This window comes from Solenopsis invicta, chromosome 3 (assembly GCF_016802725.1).
Source record: "Solenopsis invicta isolate M01_SB chromosome 3, UNIL_Sinv_3.0, whole genome shotgun sequence".
Classification (NCBI taxonomy): Eukaryota; Metazoa; Arthropoda; class Insecta; order Hymenoptera; family Formicidae; genus Solenopsis; species Solenopsis invicta.
Window position 1 is genome coordinate 15,135,051 of NC_052666.1, and position 25,864 is coordinate 15,160,914.

General features: G+C 31.7%; 1 protein-coding gene across 1 annotated transcript in view; it reads right to left on the reverse strand.

Moving 5' to 3' along the window:
- Window positions 1-21,306, reverse strand: part of LOC105197114 — a 51,546-nt gene extending 30,240 nt beyond the window's left edge. Inside the window, exons 1-3 of the mRNA XM_039447615.1 lie at window positions 21,280-21,306; window positions 3,153-3,209; window positions 762-1,169 (exon numbers count right to left, since the gene is read on the reverse strand). Of these exons, the coding sequence (XP_039303549.1) occupies window positions 762-1,169; window positions 3,153-3,209; window positions 21,280-21,306 (492 nt within the window). The remainder of the gene's footprint in view (window positions 1-761; window positions 1,170-3,152; window positions 3,210-21,279) is intronic.
- Window positions 21,307-25,864: the final 4,558 nt, after the last annotated feature.

The window sequence follows — 25,864 nt, forward strand, 5'->3', positions numbered from 1 at the left end:
TTCATAAATTATGGTTTCAGAAACGTTTCTGGTAAAATGTTTCTTATTGGTTTTTTATGGTTATAAAACACTCTGTGTATATGTTTATGAAACATATACAAAATTAATATGTATTACCTGGGATGCTTCAAACAATTTTGAAGATGCTGCACGTTTAAAATTTTAATCTTAATTAATTGTTGTGTAATTTTGATTCCAATGTTATTTAACTTCGAATAAATGTATTACTACCAGATCTATAACAAAACATTTTAATAATTTAAAAAGAATATTTTGTTTTAAATAATCACATGAATAATGTGAGTCAACGACGATTTTAATATCAATGTAACAAATAATATACAATATAAGTTATTTTAACTATGTAACTCTAATTGATCCATAACAAATACTAACATATGAGCTTGCAACTACAACGAGCTTCATCCCAGACACAGCATATGTCCAAAATTGAAATAGAAAATGTATTAAAAATGTTATTTAGACGTCTATTAAACATCATATTATAAGACGTTAAAAATACACACACACACACACACACACACACACACACGCACACACACACGCACGCACGCACGCGCGCGCGCGCGCACGCAATGTTTAAAGAATCTTAAAAAATTTCTTATGTCATTCTACATCAACAAATAAATTTTAAAACTACATACTTATGCATGAATATAAATATACTTTATGTATGCGTACCCTTAATGTCACGCATAAAAAAAGGAGCGCGCTGCAATAACAGGCAAAAAAGACATTACCTCAGGACTCGACGTTGACAAATGTCGTTCGTCTTCCTCCTTAGTTTCCGGCTCCATGACATCTTCCTTGCTGATTTCAGTGACGAGAGGAGAATCCAGGTAAATATATGATGGTCTCGGCGTTGCGGCATCGACGGCAGCGGCGCTCTTCGCAGTGGCGCATCTCTGCGTGGCGGCAGTGGCGACGACGGGGCTGAACGACGCTGCTGCGGCGTCAGCAGAAGCCAAGTCCAGCCTGCGCGATGCCAGGGGTGATGGCAGCAACTGCCGTTCTTTCTGCTGTGCACACTGTGCACCGGTGACGCTTTCCACCCCAATATTCGCCGCCGTCGCCGTCGCTGACAACGAGGCGCACGACACGCGACCGTCCGTCGCACGAGGTCTATCTAAGCAAATTTCCGCGTTCTCCTGGAAAAAGAAAAGGAAGAGCGCGGAAGTAAAAAAGATAGCAAAAACAACAAGTACATAAAGGAGAAAGAGATCTTTCTGAATTCTTAAAAGCATGTTTAATTTTGTCATGCATTAATTTTTTAGAAGTGTTTAAAACTTTTTTTTTAGGAAAGTTAATACTTTTTTTTAATTCTTCTTTGTTCTTTGTTATTGTTTGAAAATTGATTTTCTTATTTTACAAAATAAAATATAAATAAAGGAGAGAAGATCGTAAGATAGATAAGATAGGTATAAAGTGGTGAGATGATATCTCGTATAATTTGCATTAAATTCTATAACAATAAGAGCAACAATTAAAATTACTTCGTTAAAGTCTATTTAGACATTGTAAGATGATTATTGGTCATTAGTGTTTATTGCGTTTATAAAAACTAAATCTCAATTTTTGTACATAGCAAAGATTTGTACAGGTGTATATGTATATATTCTTTATGTAATTTTGAGAAATATGTTAGACATTTATTTTCTCAACTTTAATTCAATTTGAAGACCTTGAATGTAGTTTTCAACTAATGCAATCGAATTTAATGTATGCTGTAATATGTGTATAAATTCGGCATATAAAGTTATATTATAATATACAGGAAAGAGTCGTGAGCCATTTGCGTTACTGATGTTATTACCACTTTTGCGATTTTATATCATAGTGGATGTTGTTTACCAACAGCAAAGAAATTATTTTAAAAAGTTATTCTTTAAATCAAAAAAATTATTAAATTTTTTTTCAAATAAAATATATTTTATAAAATGTTCATTAATCCTAATTTTATGGCACTTATTAGTGTGCAAGATCTACGAATGATCATTAATTTTTTATTTTTTATAAATAAAAGTGTCTTTTATTTATAATTTAATTAATAATTTAATTGTTAGTATGCCAAGACTTTTTTTTAAACAAGAGCCATGTATTTATTTATTAAAATCATAACTTCGATGATAACCATAAATTTTATTAAAATACCACTTAAGTTTTTAAATTCAATCCACTGTCAAATTTAGAATTATGGTTACTGACGAACCATACAGAGATTAAATTAATTTATTAATAATAAATATTAATAATAAATAATTCAGATTTTTTATATAACAAATAAAAATTAAATCTTTAAATTATAATACATAAAGAACAAAATGTGGAAAAAGGGAGAAGGTTGTAGAATAACACTGTTTTTGTTTTTACAATAATTCAGTAAATATTAACGAGACACAATTCTAATCAACGCTAGTTTATTAGCCAGAGTTCTATCAATCACCCTATAGGTAGAAATTCATTGGGTATATAGAACAAACATAATTTACAATTTAAATATGTAACTTCTCAAAGTTATAAAAGTATATGCCTGTAAAACTTTCTGTTACCCGCAAAACTAAAATTCAACTGTTATAAATACACAACGATTACTAATGACCAGTAACAATCTTACAATGACTGAATAGACTGTAACGAAGTAATTTTAATGATTGTTCTTAGAATTCAACGTGCATTATACAAGATACCATGATATTCACCTCAGGTATATTCTACAATCGCTGTTCTTCCTTAATGTTAAAAATATTTATCCACATTCCTAAAAATCTTCTATAAAATCAGCTGAATAAAGTTAAAAACATTTTTTAGTAAATTCTCTAGCATTCACAAAACAAATTTGAACAGATTTTGAAAATAGGTTTATAATTGATATATAAGCATTTTTTAATTTTTTAAAATTTTTTGACTGTATTCTTTAAATAACTTTTTAAAATATTAAATCTTATAAGAAAAAATTTTAAGTATTGTAATCGTAAACAAAATACAAGAATTTTGAAAATTAAAATTATAAGAAAGAACGAAGTTTAAAGAAAATATTTTTGAATTAAAAAGTAAAGTTTTACCGCATCAATTTTCACGTTTATAAATTATGATTTTTTTAAAATACGGCCTCATGCTAGTCAAAATGTAGCAATGTTAGCTGATATTACATTAAAATCATTATAATTTATAAATATTTCTTTTTCATTCTTTTTCTCATCAATATTATCGATATCATATTATCACCAATATTATGTAGAAAGTATTTTTTTTAATAACAAATTATCATTTTTATTATTTACATTTCGTTCAACATTTTTGTTTAACATTTAAGAGATACGGAGATAATGTCTCACACCTAGTCTTGCGCCAGTAAACACGCAGCGCTAGACCACTCCGTGTCTCTTTACGCGAGCAAGCGACATCCGAGCACGTGAGATAATCGTCTCCAAATATTTTTTTTGCAATTTTTTTCCATTCAATATTATCAATATTATACATACAAAAAGTATTCTAAATATCAGCTAAATTGATCAAGTTCTGAGTAGTCTCAATTGAAAGTTTGGATAGAATTAGCTTTTAGGCAAATATAAATTTATTATACCCAAGAAAAATTTTTTTATATATCATTAGAGGAAAGTACCTAGGCAAAAATATTTTTTCTGCAATTTTTCTGCACATTTCTTCGCTGTTTATTTCAAAATTGGGCCATTTTGTGCAGAAATTGCGCAGCAATATGTGATGAAATTGCAAATAAGCAGAAAAATTTCAGCGAAATTTCAACACAACTTTAATATGAAAATAGTCATAAAGTTAAATTTTCAAATTCAATTAAATTTCGATAAAACTATTAAACATGTCTTTTTTTTTAATTTGAAGTCCAATTTTGTGGACTCGCTTTCAAAAAATACTCTTGCCAAGATAAAAGTAAAAAATCACATAATGTTACGGTTTTATTCTATTCTGGCGGCTTTTTTATTTGCGAGATATGAAATTCTCGTATTTACCTAGCAACAGTACCGCACACTGTTCGAAAATCTTTTGTTTGTCTAATATTTCTTTGTAAATAAGTTTTGCAAAAAAAATGCAAAGAAATTTCTTTTCAAATATCTCTGCAATTCCTCTTTTTTTTCTGCATTTATTCTGTGATTGCACTAAAAATTTGCTATTACTTTCGTCTTAATTTCTACAAATTGATCTTGCGGAAAAAATACCGAAAAATTTCTCAACAATATTCTCTACAAATTCTTCATTTGTGTATGTTTTTATGGATATATTTTGTATATAACCATATATATAAATTATACGATAATAAATTTGAATCAGGAATAGTTCAATATTATATAAAAATTATATCATTGTGTGTATGTGTGTGTGTGTGCGTGCGTGTGCGTGTGTGCGTGTGTATATATGTATGTATATGTATATATATATATATATATATATATATATATATATACATATATATCTTAAAATATACGGACATAATTTATACATATATAATTATGCATAATTATATATAAAAATTTTTTCCCGAATTATTATATTTGAAATTATGTAATGTAACGGTGCATTAGTGCACTCGTAATTAATTCGGTCTCAATAAGTTTATTATAAATCGAAGAAATTAATTTAATACAACTTTTAAATTTGATCAGTTTGATATCGCCTGCGCGTAATCTCCTCTTCACACGCGAGTGAAAGCGTACAAGTGCAATAATGATTGAAATTCTTTCGTTTCTATGATATATAGAAGTTTATTATTATTATTATTATTATTATTTTTACAGTGTGTACTTAAAATACATCATTCGTGTGTGCCACTTTCTAATATTAAAATCAAGGTTAAGGTAAATGTTATAAAATATATCGCTTGTTGTATCAAGATAACAAAGAGTTCTCAAGTATAGTGTATTAGAACAGCCTTTATATAAATATACAATCGTGAAGCAGCGAATATCCACAATATGAGCAATATTGCACAATGCGTGCACTGCATGTGATACACTGTGCGCAGTTAATTACTACTTGCGATATGAGTACTTGCACAATTATGGGGAGGTGAGACGTTTTATCGCACCACAATTTTGCATTTCACGCTAACTGCTAGAAGTGAATGCGAAGTGCATGTGAAAATTAAGGAAGTTTTTCCAATTTTTTTACATAATGTAAAAACTTGATCAAATTTTGAGAACAAGTGCATGGTCAATTAATATATATTTCTAATTTTTTTCTTAATTTTACTGTAATTTTCTGTAGATATACTTAAAAATTTTTTATGTTTAAATAAATGTATTTATTTTACATTTTATTTCCTTAATTATTTTTAAAAAAATTTTCTTAAATTTAAAAATAAATTATTTATATTTATAGCTAATATGTACAGGGTTGAATAAAATAATATAAACACCTATTCTAACTCCAAAAAATAGGCGTAATTCAAGAAAGTGTAACTTTGTCAAAAATGATCGAAAAAAAATTTTTAAAAAAGCTTGAAATCTCTAGTTTTGAAATTGATAAATCATTAAATGATTTACAGATTGTTTACGAAGTTACGCGGATTTAAATGGGGATGCGTCAAATCTCAAAATATTCTACAAACTTAGCAAAGCTCCACGACGCAAAATAAAAATTGCACGCAAATTCAATTTACAGCATTCGAAAGCGTGGATCTTTACCTTTAATTTGCGTTTTTGATGAACATTGTACAATTTTTTTTTCACTCAGTTAGGCAACACTGAAGCAAAAAATGGCCTCTTTTGCTTCAATGTTGTATAATTCAGTAAATAAAAATCGTACAACGCTCAACAAAAACGCAAATTAAAGGTAAAGATTCACATTTTCAAATGCTGTAAACCGCATTTGTGTGCGATTTTTAATTCACGTCAAATAAACTCGCAAAATACATAATAAATTTTGCCGCATCTTTATTTTTATCCGTATAGCTCCGTAAAAAATTGGGATACGTTTTCAAAGTCAATATTAAAATTGTATGTAGAAACATTAAGCTGTAAAATGCATTTTAAAACATATAATTTATCATTTTTGTTGATTTATCATATTACACATTTTTTGGAGTAACTGTAGGTGATTTTTTAATTTTGCTGTTCACTTAATCTTTGCTGAAGTCAATATTTAAATTTCGTAAAAAAAAAGTTTAAAATAATCTTCCAGGGCTCATTTTAAAGGGCAAAACCTTTCGATTATTCTTATAATAATATAAGATTATATAATAATCAAATATATAATAATCAAAAAGTTTCGTCCTTTAAAATGAGCCCTAAGTTAATTCTTCTCAAAAATTCTTTAACACTAGGAAGTGAAGGAAGAAATTCAAGAAAAAGAGGCCATTTTTTTCAGTGTTGCCTAACTCGATGAAAAAAAATCGTACAACGCTCATTAAAAACGCAAATTAAAAATAAAGATCCACGCTTTCGAATGCTGTAAACCGCATTTGCGTGCAATTTTTATTTCGCGTCGTAAAACTTTGCAAAGTTTGTAAAATATTTTGAGATTTGACGCATCTCCATTTAAATCCTCGTAATTTCGTAAACAATCTGTAAATCGTTTAATGACTTATCAATTTCAAAACTAGAGATTTCAAGCTTTAAAATGTGTTTTTTTTTTATTTTTTTACGATCATTTTTGACAAAGTTACACTATCTTAAATTACGCCTATTTTCCAAAGTCAGAATAGGTGTTCATATTATTTTGTCCAACCCCTGTATTTAAAGAAAATCATGTTAAAATAAATAAGATCAAAAGGTAATATTTACTTGAAAATAAAAAAACTTTTCTCCAATACAATTTTTTAAAGTAGCTTCAAGTCTTATATAAGTTTTAAGTAATTAAATCGTAAAAAATATAAGAATTTTGAAAAACTATATTCATAATAAAAGTTAGACTACCTTAATTAATTAAATGCTGAATAAATATCAATTCAATATTTCATTTCTTATAACTTTTTACACAAATTTATTTATTATAAATGATTTATTATATTTACAAACAAGTTTTTGAAAATAATTATAAATGCATTCGGGACCGAAATCGCCGAATGAATTGATGCGATACTGCGTATATATTCCTTTTTATCGTTAGTTAGTTGACAGAATACGCAATACTTTAACTAAAAATGCATACTTAAGCGATCCTCTGTCTGGATATTTTAATCTTCATGGGATATAAAAAACATTTTCCCCTTCAACTAAATCAATGAATTGATTTAGCTGAAAAAGGAAGATGATGAGGTAATACAGCAGGAACACATATTCATGAACTTTTATTTTTCATGTAAAACAGCAATTTAGATTTAGACAAATAATAATTAAACAGAAACTAATTTACAAATTGATAATGAATACGGTATTATCAATCGAAAGTAGTTCTTAGTGCTCAATTTTTTACGTAAATTTTATAAACATTTACAAGATTTCTCCCAAACTATGCGCCGCATACTTGACGGACTTAAAACACATCTATAAAGAAGAATCCGAATGTAATATCACAAAATTAAATTGCTAATCAATTTAATTATTTACTTGATGCTGTACGCATCTCTACTATCCCCCCCCCTCCCCAATCTCGATAAAGTGTAAAGAAAAGAAGGCTAAAACACCCTTCCTGATAACTGAAAAACCAGATTTAAACCCTGGTCGAAGTAATGTTTTTGCAATAATTTCTTTACAGTTTTTCGAGATTAGAGGGAATAGTAGAAATGCGTACAACCATTAAGTATATAAATAATTAAATTAATTAGAAATTATTACATTCGGATTCTTCTTTATAGCTGTCTTTTAAATCCGGGAAGTATGCAGCGCGCAGTCTGGGGAAAATCTTGTAAATGTTTATAAAATTCACTTAAAAAATTATTAAGCACTAACAAGAAGAATGCCCCAACTGCCAACCGAGTTTTTTAATGAGCTTTGGTGTGGTGGTAGATTAGGAAAATATAAAATTACGCCTCTAATATTAGCCGTAGATACGCAGCCGTTTTCGAGAATGTGAGGGTTGAAATTAGGCGAGCACGTTATCTACTTTAAATTTAAAGGTTCAATTGTAGCATTTCGTTAGCCGCGCAACGAACGCACTGGACTCACAATCCAAAGATCATGCGTTCGAGCCCTAGCACTGTCTTTTTTTTTATTTAAATTACTTTTTATTCTAAACGTCAATTATTTTACTTATTAATAATTGATTATTAACATTGTTTATTACTTAAAATAAAAGAAATAATTAAATTTGTTTAAAAATATATTAAAAATTTAGGAAACATAATATATGATTTTACAATATTATAATCAAGGTCACAATATAAAATGTTTGAAATTTTATTTGTAAACATGAATTATTTCTCCAAATAGTTTCCTAAATTTTTAATATATTTTTAAACAAATTTAATTATTTCTTTTATTTTAGGTAATAAACAATGTTAATAATTACTTATTAATAAGTAAAATAATTGACGTTTAGAATAAAAAATAATTTAAATAAAAAAAAAGGGGGGGACAGTGCCGAGGCTCGAACGCATGATCTTTGGACTGTGAGTCCAGTGCGTTCGTTGCGCGGCTAACGAAATGCTATAATTGAACCTTTAAATTTAAGGTAGATAACGTGCTCGCCTAATTTCAACCCTCACATTCTCGAAAATGGCTACGTATCTATGGCTAATATTGGAGACGTAATCTTATATTTTCCTAATCTACCACCACACCAAAGCTCATTAAAAAACTCGGTTGGCAGTTGGGGTATTCTCCTTGTAAGAACTTTTTTTTTTACCTTTCGACTGGTAATGCCGTATTCATTATTAATTTGTTATTACAATTCCCGGTCGTATTAAAATTATTTGGAAACTAATTTAATAAATCATGCGTAGATATTAAAGAATTAAATTTAAACCAATTTCTTCAGTTAAATATTATTTTTTTATTTTTAACTTCCATGTATGTGTTAAAATTTTTTAGAGCAGAAGAGAGTATTATGGTTACTGTAAACATTATGACTATCCCTATTATCTCCGTTATTGACAAATTCTAACAATTGCTTATAGAATTATTCGTTTAGTATCCTGTCATTTTTTAATAGCGCTAGTATGACAATACACAATATCTGACAATTATTATAAGGCATTTGTACTTTTGAGCACTTCAAAACTTTTTTAAGGTACATTTTAGCAATTAATTACTTTCTCATTGTTTTTAAGCTTGAGCGTATTATCACACGAATGTATGTACACTCAAGTATATTTTTCTTATTTAACTTTTTATTCGACTGTACATATTTCAAATTATGCAAAATTAAATAATAACAGATTTTGTTAATATGGTTTTTTTAACGAAATTTTCATATAGAAATATTTCTTCGACAAATCGTTTCATTCTAAAGGACTATGTTCAGAAACATTACAGATATCATTTTATGTTTTAATGTTAAACAAGGATAAAATGATATCTTTAATAATATCTCTAATGTTTCTAAATGCAGAAATATTCTAAACAATGGAAAATTAAAGTGAGGTAACTGTATTCTGTATGACCTAGTACCCAACATTGCTTACTTGCTGTTTTTAAGAAGTTATATGATGAATTGAACAAATAACGTCATACAAGCTATCAAGATGATTTGTTTACAACAATTAATTATTTTCTTTGTTGTATTCTGTTGTTGACAGTGAGATCAAAAGTAGAATTTTCTTGATTATGTTTCTTATGATTTAATATTTCATGGAAAAGTTAATGCTTTTTATAATTATCAAGTGAATAATCTCCGCAGTTTATATTGTTGTTAATTTTATATACTTTACAACGCTATATGTAATTTATATTTTCGTCATAATGTTCTGCTTATAACTAAAAAAAAAAAATTCTTTGTAATATATAACCAATATTGTTCAATCTCCAGATTAATAATGAATACACATATATTGATTTAATGTTTTTTCAATACTTTTATCACTTCAAATCATTTTAATCCACTGTAACTGAACTGTAATTCATTATCCATGATTTTAAGGAGAAAAAAATCATGATAAATTTTTTACTTAATAAATTGTCAATGAAAATAGTTCTTTGTGTACTCTTATATGTCGTCATTATCAATAAATTAATAAACAAGTCAATATATTAATAAACCTCCTGTAACTTGTAAATGTAACCTTGAATTACTTTATTATCCAGTTTTCAAATACTTTTTGTGAAAAAGAGGAAAATATATAAATTAGGTCACATTGAGTACATATGTATCCAATATGATCTAAGGTTTGTTTTCGATTCCTGCACGAGAAATGCGCTAAAACTAAACTAAATTGAACTATTGCGAGCCAGAACTGACAAGTGTAAGTGTGCAAGCAAAAAATAGAAAACGTTCTGGTACTAGTAAAATAGCTTATTTCACATTATTTTTTCAGATCATGGAGAGCATTTAAAATTCTTTAATGGACAAAAGACGTGAAAACCCATCCAAATACAAACTGTCTATTATAGATGTTTTTTGTGAGTAAATTTGGTTCTTATATTGCTTGCACTGACTCTAGACCTAGTATAGTCAGTTCAATAAACTTGTACACTGGGTTTATTTGCACTGGAATAAAAAAAAATAATGTTGCTGACGTCATTTTGGGAACATAAAACGCTTTAGTGTACACTTCTTGAACTAATGCAATTAGTTCAGGAAGAAAAAACAAACCTTTAAATAGTACTTTTTCCAAAAAACTTCATCGTGTCCACACATAAATATTTAAAATTGTGCCATATTTTAAATTAATTATTTAAAACCGTTTTCTACTTTGAATCTAGCTATCAGTTTTTAATTTTGGACTCAGTCAAAAATTACAAAAAATCGCAAAACTTAAAGCCATACAGGATACAATTACTTTGTATAATTTTGTAATGAGATACTGTAATTTTTTAATTAAATTATTTTCAAAAATTTATTTTTGATTAGGTATCACTTCTTCTCTTCCACTGATTATGCAGTGTGTCATATTTTTATAAATTACATCTTAGGTAATAAATATTTTATTACATTGAATGTCAAATCTGTTAAACAACACTTTAACAAATACAAATTTTCATATAAAATATTGATTATTATCAAAATTATTCAAGAAAATAAAAATGGAAGCCATATTACCCTTCTCTCTTCTATTTTAACACAAAACATATAATTAAAAGAAGCTTTTATGTAATCAACTCATTTCTGTGGTTGAATTTAGTTTCCAAGTAAACAGTATCTATATTAACGTATGCATATAGTTAATGATAAACTAAATTTGAGTCAAATTTAATACATTTTTAGGATTAAATTGTATAACTATTATTTTAATTAATGACATATTGAGTAAGGTCTTAGCCAAGAGCAATGGCTAAAGACCTATGGGAATTATTTAAAGTAATTCAAATTGAGTATAATTTAACACTATGAATTTAATAGTATGATTATATATTGGAAAATACACTACTTATGATTAAATAAATAGTTCTACATAACTCAATTTTGCTATATTTAGCATTGAATGCACTGTTAAAGATACAAATTTAAATAACTTTTTAAACAATGATCAATTAACAGGATAAACAACACATCACGAGCAAGCAAAGAACTGTCGAGAAAGGCCTGAGTATCGGCGAATGAAGAGGCGTACGAATGCATAGTGATTATTGTAATTATTGATGCACAGCAAAGCATAATTATAAGGAAATCGATGACTTCAATAGAAAATTTCTGCAAGAAAAAACGTAAAGAAAGAAAGACTTACAAAGCAAACTGGCAGTTCGCCGATGCTTCAATCTGATGCATACACACTCGCAATCAGTTACGTATATCGCGTCTTGCTTCAAAACAATCAACAGGAATTGGTCACGTCATAATGTCCGATTTCAATCTCAATTGGATTGCAAATGAAACGATTTTTTCCATCAACAGTACGCGCGAAATGAGATGGAAACAAACTGAAAAGTCTAAATCTTATTACAAACGAAGCTACGCTGCGTCGGCCTCTGGAGCAGCAAGAGGCATGGAGCAGCAAGAGGCATGGAGCAGCAAGAGGCATGGAACAGCAATACGACTGCTGCAGACTGCTGCACGCAGCTGCACAAGAAAAGTGTCGAAGCGGCTGAAATAAACTGATGTAGGTTAGGAAATCGAAGAACAGCTGGGCTCGGCCTGGACTTAGGAAACTATAGAACGAGCGTAAACTACTATCTATACAAGAGGGGATGTGATAATCGACGTAAGGGGAAAAACGGACGCTAGCTTATAGGCCAGAAGATAACTTCGGTTAGATTCGGAAATATTCGGAATATTCGGCACGTTTACGCATAACGTGAAGCCGAGTTTATCCTCTATTTCCCCTTACCGCGTTTATCACCACCCCCGCAAGAGTACGCTCGGGGTGTGTGAGCAGCTGTATGTATGTATGTATATACATAATACGCCATTAAAGGCCTCGCACATGAAATGCATAACATAACATAAGGCCTGTTCGTGTTGCTGCCCTTTTTGAATTAATTTTTTTGTCGTCTCTCTCTTTCTTACGATCGAATATATATTTATCTCATCTTGAGTGCAAACATTTTTGGGGATTTCAAGCAACTCGAACAGACCTATTAGCACAACATAAGTCTAGAGTCCTATATAAAGAGAGAAGCGACATTAGGCCTGTTCGTGTTGCTGCCCTTTTTGAATTAATTTCTTTGTGGTCTCTCTCTTTTTTACGATCGAATATATATTTATCTCATCTCAAGTGCAAAAATTTTTAGGGATTTCAAGCAACTCGAACAGACCTATTGATATCCGAAGCTCTGATTGGTAATCTGATTGGCTAAGGGAGCAGCCATATTGTGACCGCAGCTGTTTGTAGAATGATACAAATGGTATTTAAGGGTGTTTGATGACGTTAGAGCGGTCCCAAAATAGCGGTGGAGGACTCAATTGGATGTTGTGGTGGGGGTTTGATGTCGCTTCTCTCTTTATATAGGACTCTACATGGGTGTTTACGATAACTAATCGGATCTCGGATTGGATTAAACAATGGTACTCAACGTAGGTATAGAAAATTTCCCTAGGCTAATCGGATTGACGATTGCTGTCTCAAATGTAATCCGATTGATGACGAAAGCGTGGAGACCGAGAAGCATGCTTGAAAAATAAATCTTTTTATTTTTTTAAATAATAACACAAAAAATCAAAGATTAAGTTACAAAGAATGATTTGAATTTAGATTTATTGTAATTTTTGTTGTCTAAACACTGGATTTCGTTTAAATTTCTGTTTGTAAAAATTAATTAATCTATTCTAAAGTTTGTGGTTATATCGGAAACAAATCAAAATTAATAAAACAATTATTAATTATTAGGTACATATTAAAGCATATAATATTTCAAGCATATCATATAGAATTCCTGTTTATTATAAACTCAGTAAAAATAACTTTGAAATTATTCAACTACATTATACATTAATCAATATTAATTTATATGTTAAAAATTAATAATGTCTTTGAAAATGTTTTTTTTATTCTTTTCCAGATCGTAAATAAACTTTAACTCCAAGAATAAATAAAAATTACTAGAAAATGGATTGACATGAAAAGGGCATTATTGAACATTATCAATTTGTGCTAATTTAAAATTTGTAAAATCTGCTATTCTTTGTTAGTTGTTCATTAGAGAGTAATAATATAAGAACGAATATACATAAATAAAATTAAAATAATTGTATGCATATATGATGTATATTACATTTTTATATTATTACTCTCTAATAAACAACTAATAAAGAAAAGTAGATTTTACAAATTTCAAGTTAGCACAAATTGATATTGTTCAATAATGCCCTCTTCATATAAATCCATTTTCTAGTAATTTTTATTTATTCATGGAATTGAAGTTTATTTACGATTTGGAAAAGAATAAAAAGAACATTTTTAGAAACATTATTGATTTTTAACATATAAATTAATATTGATTAATGTATAATGTAGTTGAATAATTTCAAAGTTATGTTTACTAAGTTTATAATAAACAGGAATTCTATATGATATGCTTGAAATATTATATGCTTTAATATGTACCTAATAATTAATAATTGTTTTATTAATTTTGATTTGTTTCCGATATAACCACAAACTTTAGAATAGATTAATTAATTTTTACAAACAGAAATTTAAACGAAATCCAGTGTTTAGACAACAAAAATTACAATAAATCTAAATTCAAATCATTCTTTGTAACTTAATCTTTGATTTTTTGTGTTATTATTTAAAAAAATAAAAAGATTTATTTTTCAAGCATGCTTCTCGGTCTCCACGCTTTCGTCATCAATCGGATTACATTTGAGACAGCAATCGTCAATCCGATTAGCCTAGGGAAATTTTCTATACCTACGTTGAGTACCATTGTTTAATCCAATCCGAGATCCGATTAGTTATCGTAAACACCCCATAAGACCGATGGACCAATGACAATGACTGCGTTCAGCAGACTCAACATGTTGAGATATTCTTCTAGATCATCCAATCAAACTTTTAGATTTAGAAGAATATACCAATAACAGCAAGCGCTCACTAAACTGTTGAGTCTGCTGAACGCAGCCAATGTTATGTAAATTACTATAACGACTTTATGCTGGATATCATCATGAACTGTAAGCATGTAGAAAGATAGCAACTTCTCAGTTTGGAAAATTTCCCCATGGACAGAATCAAAGTCCTTATTATACACCCATAGAATTTGATTCTGTCCATGGGGAAATTTTTCTAACTAAGAAATCGCTATCTCTCTACATAATTACAGTTTATGATTAACGTAACGACCAATAAGCTCTAGTCGTTAGATTAATCATATAGCGTTTTCGATTGGAATGCACTGGCTGCACTCAGTGTCAGGCGCGTGTTCGATTGGCAGTGCCAATGCGCACTTGGCTAGTGTCACGTGTTCGTTTGAACGCACGACACTCGCATAGTGCGCACTCAATGCGCACTAAAGGGCCTCGCACATGAAATTTATAACAGAGCATAAGCGTAGCATAAGGCCTTTGGACCAATGGAAATCTTATGTAAATCAGTATGGCGACTTTATGCTGGATGCTCATTGGTTCATCGGTCTTATGTTGTGCTTATGTTATGTTATGCATTTTATGTGCGAGGCCCTTAAGTGGCACGAGATATTTTGACCGTGCCAGTTCAGTGCACTGGATGCATGCAAGCATCAATGCATTATTCTAATCAATAACGAACGAAGTTTTAAATTTGAAAAAAATGAGCAATCCGGATTTGGATCTTTTTAATATTTTGGAGACATTTTTGGAATCTTCTTTTAGTTCAAGCGAGGAAGAAGAAATAATTGCAATCTTCCGAACTAGAAGAATGATTCCAAAAACTGTAAATTATGTAGCATGTGTAAAAAAAATGGATAATGACACCGTAAGTGTTATATCTTTTATACAAGTACATCAATTATATATCTTTTTTAAAATATAATTAATTATTTGATGTAATATAATAGCATTTTTTTAATGATTATATACTATTTAATTACATATAGTAAAAATCATTACTTACTGAGCACGAGATTACTTTTTCGAGGTTACTTTTTTTCGGGGTGCGCACGATTGGACACCGCACGATTGGACACCACCACTCACAGCGGCCGATGCCTAGAGTTTTTCCGTTGGTTTGGTTAGATAAGTCAAGATGATTGGTTGGTGTCCAATCGTGCTGTGTCCAAAAGAGTGTCACCCTTTTTTTTCTTTTTTGCGTAATCTATTATAATTAACTCAAGTGACACTTGCACTGAAAATTTGGGCGTGTTCTTTTGCATTTGCACTATTCAGTGCAACTCATGGAACTTGTCCAGTGTTGGCGTGAACTAATAGCGTTTTTCATTGGGAAAACTAGTGCGCACTGAATGTGCACTTGCTGCAGGTAATTGGGCGTTTTCGTTGGCACCGTCATCGCGCGAACCGAAACGTCCAATTGCCAGCGGTGAGTGCACACTCAGTGCGCACTAGATTTCCCAATGAAAAACGCTATAAGTGCGCACTGGTGCGCACTAACTTTTTCCCAATCGAAAATGCTAATAAACTGCAAGTATGTAGAAAGTGGTGACTTCTCAGTTTAGAAAATTTCCCCATGGACAGAATCAAATTCCATGGGTGTACAGTCGTGAGCTAAAAGGTTGCAACACATTTTCTTCGATGGTTTTTGGAATGTAGACTTGCTCATTGATCGACGAACGTAATTGGTTCTTACCTGTGGATCCAACCGATTACGTTCGCCGATCAATGAGCAAGTCTACATTCCAAAAACCGGTAATATTGAAGGAGACGGTCTTCCTCACCGATTTTGATGAAATTAGGCTCATTCGACGCGTTTTCACATGAAACTAACGAATCTGGCAGAAAAAAATGTCGCTCGGCCACACGAACCAAGATATCACTCGTTAGCGATTGTACAAGTTAGAATATCAGTCATCTCGGCGTAATGTAACGAACTGAGCATGCGCTGTGATAAAAATGTGCACGAAATTTGAAATGTTTATTAATAATTATATCACTGCCACATTTACTACACTTGCTTGTATTTGCTAGAACGTTATGTTAGATTAAAAAAGTTATTAGTTTTTGTGCAATGTAGATTTTTTTAATAAGGCATGAAAACAATTTATTTTATAAAATTAATTAATTTAATTAATAGACACATTCCACTTACAAATAGATATCTTGAAACAAGGTCTACATATGTATTACTCCCTCCACATGAGTTTGCGACTTTCCACACGAAGAGAGGTCCACCCTATTCCCACCCCCACTCATCCCACCTCCAGCGCGCACAAACTCATGTGGAGGGAGCAATACATATGTAGACCTCGTTTCAAGATATCTATTTGTAAGTGGAATGTGTCTATTAATTAAATTAATTAATTTTATAAAATAAATTGTTTTCATGCCTTAATAAAAAAAATCTACATTATACAAAAACTAATATTTTTTTTAAACCAACACAAATGTCTACTTTTATTGAACATTTGTATATTTTATAATTAACAGGGAGAGAGGAATAAAATATACAGTAATGTAATTATTAATAAAGAAACGTTTCAAATTTCGTGAACATTTCTATCACAGCGCATGCTCAGTTCTTTACATTACGCCGAAATGACTAATATTCTAACCTGTACAATCGCTAACTTTCATGATTGATATCTCGGTTCTCGTGGCAGAGCGACACTTTTTTTGCCAGATTTGTTAGTTTCATGTAAAAACGCGTCGAATGAGCCTAATTTCATCAAAATCGGTGAGGAAGACCGTCTCCTTCAGTATTACCCAAAAATCGTCGAAGAAACTGTGTTGCAACCTTTTAACTCACGACTGTACACCCACGGAATTTGATTCTGTCCATGGGGAAATTTTCCAAACTGAGAAATCACCACTTTCTACATACTCGCAGTTTATGATTAATGTAACGACTAGAGCTTATTGGTCGTCACGTTAATCATAAACTGTAAGTATGTAGAAAGATAGCGACTTCTCAGTTTGGAAAATTTTCTCATGGACAGAATCAAATTCCATGGGTGTACACCCACAGACCTAGTTTACACCGAACACTTGACACGCTTACTAACAAGTAACTTTCTATTAAATTGTCTTAATTTCGACAATACGTGTAAATGTATACGTGATATCTATATTTAATTAATTATCTTGATTCATATTGTATCAGTTTAATATACTATTCATTAAATTTATTACCGAAATTAAGATAATTGAATAGAAAGTTACTAAATATTACGCGTATCAAGTATTCGATGTAAACAAAGCCATAGAATTTGATTCTGTCCATGAGAAAATTTTTTAAACTGAGAAGTCACCACTTTCTACATACTCGCAGTTTATGATTAATGTAACGACTAGAGCTCATTGGTCGTTACGTTAATCATGAACTGTAGGTATGTAGAAAGAGAGCGATTTCTTAGTTTGGAAAATTTCCCCATGGACAGAATCAAATTTCATGGGTATATGTACACCCAAGGACTTTGATTCTGTCCATGGGGAAATTTTTCAAACTGAGAAGTCACCACTTTCTACATACTCGCAGTTCATGATTAATAAAACGACTAGAGCTTATTGGCCGTTACGTTAATTATAAACTGTAAGTATGTAGAAAGATAGCGGCTTCTCAGTTTGGAAAATTTCCCCATGGACAGAATCAAAGTCTTTGGGTGTACACCCATGGAATTTGATTCTGTCCATGGGGAAATTTTCCAAACTGAGAAGTCGCTACCTTTCTACATACTTAGGGCGCGTTCTTGCATAATGCGCAGACTACCATAGACATTTATATATTTACTAGACTGTTGACTCCCTTATTTACCAAGCCTAAGGGCCACTTGCACCAACGCCGATTAACTTAATCGCTGATTAGTCTATCGGAATTGACCAATCGTATTTGTCGTTAAGTAAAAACGACAAATGCGATTGGTCAATTCCGATAGACTAATCAGCAATTAATAGCGTTTTCGATTGGGAAAAAGTTAGTGCGCACCAGTGCGCACTCAGTTCACGCCGGGAATGTACCGATAGCGCATAGTACTATTGCACACAAACCACTCACAACCACTCATAGCGCTTGAACAGAAGAATATCACTAGGCACCAGCCGCTGTGATTGGCTGTGTGCAATAGTACTGTGCGCTATCGGTACCTTCCCGTTCACGCCAACACTGGACAAATTCCATGAGTTGCACTGAATAGTGCAAATGCAAAAGAACACGCCCAAATTTTCAGTGCAAGTGTCACTTGAGTTAATTATAATAGATTACGCGAAAAAGAAAAAAAGTAACATCGAAAAAGTAATCTCGTGCTCAGTAAGTAATAATTTTTACTATATGTAATTAAATAGTATATAATCATTTAAAAAATGCTATTATATTACATCAAGTAATTAATTATATTTTAAAAAATTATATTTTAAAATAAAATTGATGTACTTGTATAAAAGATATAACATTATCCATTTTTTTCACACATGCTACATAATTTACAGTTTTTGGAATCATTCTTCTAGTTCGGAAGATTGCAATTATTTCTTCTTTCTCGCTTGAACTAGAAGAAGATTCCAAAAATGTCTTCAAAATATTAAAAAGATCCAAATCCGGAATGCTCATTTTTCAAATTTGAAACTTTGTTCGTTATTGCTTACAATAATGCACTGATGCTTGCATGCTTCCAGTGCACTGAACTGGCACGGTCAAAATATCTCGTGCCACTTAGTGCGCACTGAGTACGCACTATGCGAGTATCGTGCGTTCAAACGAACACATGACACTAGCCAAGTGCGTATTGGCACTGCCAATCGAACACGCGCCTGACACTGAGTGCAGCCAGTGCATCCCAATCGAAAACGCTATAAGTTAATCGGCGTTAGTGAAAGTGGCCCTAAAAAATGGCAACAAAATCTATGTATTACATAGCCTGACGTAAGCGGTAAAAAACAAAATAAAAATATTTGTGTGTGTGTATGTGTGTGTATTTCTGTTTTGTTTTTCTAATACTTATAAATTCTTTATATCAATCATATGGACGGATATTTTATATGTGCATACCGCTTGCTTTGTACGCATGCGCCATGAGTTTTATACATACTTTTTGTTACCATATATTTCAGGCAAGTCAACAGTCTAGTAAATATATAAATGTCTATGTAGACTGCATAGACGACCATTCCGTTTCTTCTAATGCGCGCATTGGTAGCGCATAAAATTCTCTAGATTCTCCTCACTATTACCGCATGAGGAGCGCATCAGCTACTCGAAGTAAAACCACTGAACTCAATACATACAGGAAAGAGCCGTCCTATAGAAATCGTGTGTAAAAGGCCGGTCAGAGAGAGAGGTTTCCATTATGTTGGCTGTTTCTTTTCTTCTTAAGCTCTTGAAACCCGCCATTTTTGATGGTACAATCATATCTAAAAGTTAGTCAAACCTCCTAAAGTGCCTCTGAATCGTTCTCTAAACTCATCAGTCAGCATACATTTGACGATGCTTGTACCGCTAAAAAAGAGGCCTATGACAGAAAGAGACAACTAACATAACGTAACCCTCTCTCTCTGACCGCTTTTTTCCGGCCACGGCTCTTTCCTGTATGTATTCAGTTCAGTGAGTAAAACTTGTCGCAAGCTATGCGCGCCTGCGCATATGCTGTGAATTCAAATTTGTACACCCAAGAACTTTGATTCTGTCCATGGGGAAATTTTTCATACTGAGAAGTCGTTATCTTTCTACATACTTACAGTTCATGATTAACGTAACGACCAATAAGCTCTAGTCGTTTCATTAATCATGAACTGCGAGTATATAGAAAGGTGACTTCTGGTGACTTCTCAGTTTAAAAAATTTCCCCATGGACAGAATCAAAGTCCTTGGGTGTACACCCAAGGACTTTGATTTTGTCCATGGGGAAATTTTCCAAACTGAGAAGTCACCACTTTCTACATACTCGCAGTTCATGATTAATGAAACAACTAGAGCTTATTGGTTGTTACGTTAATCATGAATTGTAAGTATGTAGAAAGATAGCGACTTTTCAGTTTGGAAAATTTCCCTATGGAATCAAAGTCCTTGGGTGTACATACACCATCGTAGACAATAATAGTGCACAATATTTAACCACGTTGTGAAAAGTTATCCAGTTAATTAAAAAATGAAAAAATCTCATAGAATTCTGTGCTGATGAATGACGAGGTAGTAACACTATAGTATCAAGCATTAAAATGAGATACAATATTTGTAATTCTTTGTTTATAGAAAACTTTTCATTTTCATTATCACAATCAGAATCATTACTGCTATTAATCCTTTCAATCTCTTCATCATTGTTTAAAACGATTAAAATTATTATACATTTTGTTATTCATTATTTTTCCGCGTATCACCAAACTGCATCAAATGCATTCAACCGTTCCGTTTTTAAACACGCATACTGTGCATTAACGGAACGGAACGCTATTTATGCGCACAGCGCATTGTCTGCTCTCTATTGCAACCGAAGATCATGGTGGCGCTGGAGAGGCTCAATCCTGCCGGTAGTCGTATTTATTATAGTTACGACACTTTTTCTTAGATGCGTCTCTGAACACGCAACTATAACAAGAGCTGAGAACATGATTGGTTTTTACTTGTGGATCCAACCAATTACGTTCGCCGCTTGATGAGCAAGGCTACAATCCAAAAACCATCAAAGAAAAAGTGTCACAACTATAATGAACACGACTGTACGAACAGACCGTGCCATTAATGCCTGGATCATCCATTTTGGGGACCTTATTTTTTTCTTGGTCATTTTTACGTTTATGACCGAATGTCGCGCGCGACCACGAATGTATCGTAGGCATTGAACTATACTCTAAGGGAGAATTCACACCTTGGCGGAAAAGCAGAAAGCAGAAAGCAGAGAGCCAATCAGAACTCGCGTTGGTAGTAAACAGATACAGTCTGTAGCAGAATTTTGAAACTATATACTACCAGCGCAAGTTTTAATTGGCTCTCTGCTTTTTCACCAAGGTGTGAATCCCCGCTATCTGGAATAAGCACTGCCATATAACGTCCGTAAGCGGAAAACGTGATAGAAGTAGCATGATGCGAGGGGCCACCTCTTTTTCTAAGCGTTCTCTGCGCATGCGTCAGCATTCACCTTACATTTCTACTCAAAAGTTAAATTTCTTCTTTGTTTTCATGTTGATACAGCATGTAACGGAATTTGTGGAAACAAAGAAGAAATTAACTTTTACTTAAAAAGTTACTTAAATACTTAAAAAAATATAATACAATTTTGCTTTTGTTTTATTTATGTATGTCATTCAAGTCACTCGTTTATCTATTCTCATATGCCGGTACTGCAAAACTTTCTAACGTGACTGTACTGACAAAAAGAGGTGGCCCTTCGAAATGGCTCTCTTTTGTCACGTTTTCTGGGGGTCGATTGTGTATCATGTAACTAGAGTGAAAATGACAAAAGTGAACAAATTTACTAGAGTATTTATAATTTTATTGGTCAATACCTAGTGAATTCGCTCACTTTTGTAATTTTCACTCTAGTTACATGATACACAATCGACCCCCTGGCGGCTAGTGCTCATCATGATGTAAGAAGAAAGGTGAAACAAGTAACCAGATGCGCAGTAGACCATACTCCAGACCAATCAGTACTGGGTCCAAATTTTGAGATTCAATATGGCTACGACTCCGGTACAGGGACGTATTTATACTTGCATTTATACGTGAATCGGAGATAATCGGTGAATCGAAGAAATTCAAAGCTATTTAAAAAGAGAAGAACGTGAAGGTAAGGTTAAGACTTTGTACATTAATGAAAATTGTAATAATTGTTATTTCAAATTTTGTAAACTTGAATTAGAAGAAATTTGGAAAGTTATAAGAATGAGCTTATGTGTATGGCTAAATTGTTGTATTTCATGTTTATAACAACAGTGTTTATTGCAACAGTGATTTATGTTAAAGATAATAAATTTTAAGTATTTTTACATTTTTATATTTATTTTTTTTAACAACATCTACATTTTAAGTACGTGTGACTACATATGATTGTTTCGTATTTAAATTGCGCGGATATATTTGGACCCAAATTTCATTGGCTCATCACATCGAGCCACGCCTCTAACCGCGCATCGAGCCGCCAACGATGCGCGTTGTTTCACCTTGTTTTTTACATCATGATGCTCATTCCAGTTAGAGTATAGTGAGTATAGTTCAATGATCGTAGGATTAGTAGTGTTTTGACTAGTCGTTCTAACCTCAATTTTGATGTGTCAAATTTCTGAGGAGGTCGCGTTCGAGACGCCGTAGCGATCGGACGTGTGTGTGTGGCGCTGTTCTGAGCACTCTTATAGCAGTAACGTACTGGGAGAACCTTGTCACGGATTGTGGCGGGAGGAGGAGATTTAATTAAGTGTAAAACCAAAGGAAGGCAGAAAGAATGCCGCCGGTTCCCCCCATCGGAAGGGGGAACGCAACTGAAACTGTGATTAAGGACAAGATGTCCACTAGAAGCGGGAACAAGAGTAAGGAACCAAAGAGACAGCAATCTACAATGAGTGGAATGAAAGGAAAGATTAAGTTGATAATGGAAGATTTAAAAAGTGGAAAAATTGAAGAGGAAAAGGCTATGGAGAACGTGGCGATAGAGTTAGGAAATATAGAAGAGGAAACGATGGACTCAACAAGTGAAACAAATTACATAGTGAACAAGGAGGAAAATGAAAATGAGGAGATGCAGGAATGTCAGGAGAATTCGAATAAAGACAAGGACGAACCGAATGGAAGGCAACAAGTAGGAAACAGCACAGAAGACAATCAAGGATCGACAAGGTCAGAGTTAGAGAGAGAACTGTATATCGTGGTTAACGGAAAGTTGCAACGAAGCAACGGTCGCGATATATTCGGAAAGGAAAATGTAAACATTGAGAGATTTCCGGAATGTTATACAGGGTATTGTAATGTTCATTGTAAATTCGCTGAGGCAAATGGAAATACAAACGTAGGTAAAAATCAGATAATCTTACTAAATTGGTGTAATAAGAATAAAATTAAATTTGAAAACTTGACAATGATAAAATTTAACTTGGCTATTGTCTCGTTCGAAAAAGTTCAACAAGCAAACTTTTTTTTGAACATCTCAAAAGAAAATTTAAATAAAGGTTTTAAAACGTTTATAGACAAAAGAACTTTAACTAGTAAGGGAGTCGTTGATAGCTGGCCTTATAGTATTCCCGAGCTTTGGGAAAATATTTTAGACAAACAAGATATTGTCAGTATAGAAAACCTGAAAAAAAGATTATGGAATAGAACAACTAAAAAGATTGAATACATTTATACTAATAAATTTTTAATTACTATGAGAGGCAGTAAAATCAGGGATTCCATTGCTATATTTGAGAATGTAAGATTCGGTTTAAAAATACGTCCATATATAGAATCGGTAAAACAATGTTATAACTGTTTTAAGTACGGTCATATTAAAGCTTACTGCAAAGAAAGCACAAAATGCATTAGATGTAGTGATGAGTCACACGGATTTTGTGACAAACCTTTGAAATGTGGAAACTGTAAAGACGAACATAGATCGACTAATAAGAAATGTCCGGTGTATGGAGTAAACAAAGAGATTAAAATGGTTATGGGACATAACAATATATCATTTATAGAAGCAAAAAATATGATCTTCGGAAATAACAAAAACAGAGAATATGATAGATTTAAGAATCCAGGGCCTACTTTAAAGTTGGATATTAGTTCAAGTAAAGAAATTACTAATAACAAGACACCAAAGGAATCTTATAGTAATAAACTCAATAAACAATATAACGAAAACCATAAAAGTAAAGATAATAGAACGGGAGGGTCTCGAGAACGTGAGGAAGTTATTAGGAAAAAAAATACATACCATAACTTTTATCAAAACTTTAATAATAGAGAATTAGAAATCACTAAAGAAAAAAGAGGGATTGCTTTGAAAAGGTTAGAGAATGTCAATATAGAAAGAAAGAATACGAACGATGATTCCTGCCAGGAATTCAACGATAGAGAATTTTTTAATAATTTCAAAAAAATTTTTTTGACTTCTGGTAAAATAAGAAATGATATAATAGAGTGGATTAGCAGTTTCTCTATGGATGAAGATAATTATAAAACAAATGAAAAAAGACAAGATTCAACAGAGGAAGACAATCATAGGGTGCTAGATAAAATTTCAATATGGAAGAATCGTTTTGAGGAAGCCAAAAATAAAAGAGAATTACTATTGAATAATAATAGAAAGAGTTACTGGATAGATAGAGACCGATTAATTGAATAAAAAAAAAAAAAAAAAAAAATCAGGTATGGCTAAAATTTTAATCTGGAACGCGAGAGGGATTAGAGGTAAAAAACTAGAAATTGAAAATCTAATTAAAAATTATGATATCATTGTTCTATTGGAAACTAAATGGCCAAATGATAAAATTTTATATTTTTCAGGTTTCAAAATAATAAAAAGTAATAATTTGACAAACTCAGGGGGGGTAGTTGCAAATTACATAGATTTTGTAATCATGGAAGACTGGAGAAATAATATTAAGAATTTTGACATAGTCGGAATGAAAATTAACAATTTGAATAATAAATTTAATTTAGTGGGGGTATATAGAAAACCGGCGGGAAATAATTGCTTAACGGATTGGAAAAAAATATTAAGATTCAAAGAAGTTAATGAGAACAGCTTAATAATAGGTGACTTTAATGCACACCACACTCTATGGAATTGTGAGAATATTGATAAAAATGGAGAATTTTTAATGAATACAATGTTCGATAAAGGGTATATTTGCATTAATACTGACACCAAGTCGAGACTTAATTATGACAATCAACGAGCTTCAAATTTGGATCTGATATTTGCTAATCAATACTTAGCAGGAATCATTGATTACGAACAAGGAAACGACACTTGGGGATCGGACCACTTTCCTATTTCAATGACAATGGATAATGATACTTGTTTATACAAAAAACGATCTAATAGAATTACTAACAAAAAAACAGCATGGGCACAATATACGGCTTTAATGGATGAACTTTTTTGGGAACAAAACTCTGGAGAAATGAATAATTTGAGGAATATTGAGCAAAGCTACTCTAAATTCGTTAACTTGATAGTGAGAGCGGCTAGACTGGCGTCAGGTAAACCTGCTGAGGACAACTTGATAGATGGCAACGGAAATATAAAAATTAAACTTAGTAACAAACGTCAAAAACAACAGGTAAGATGGTGGGACCAAGAATGTGTGGAAATACTGAAACTAAGAAAAAACAAAT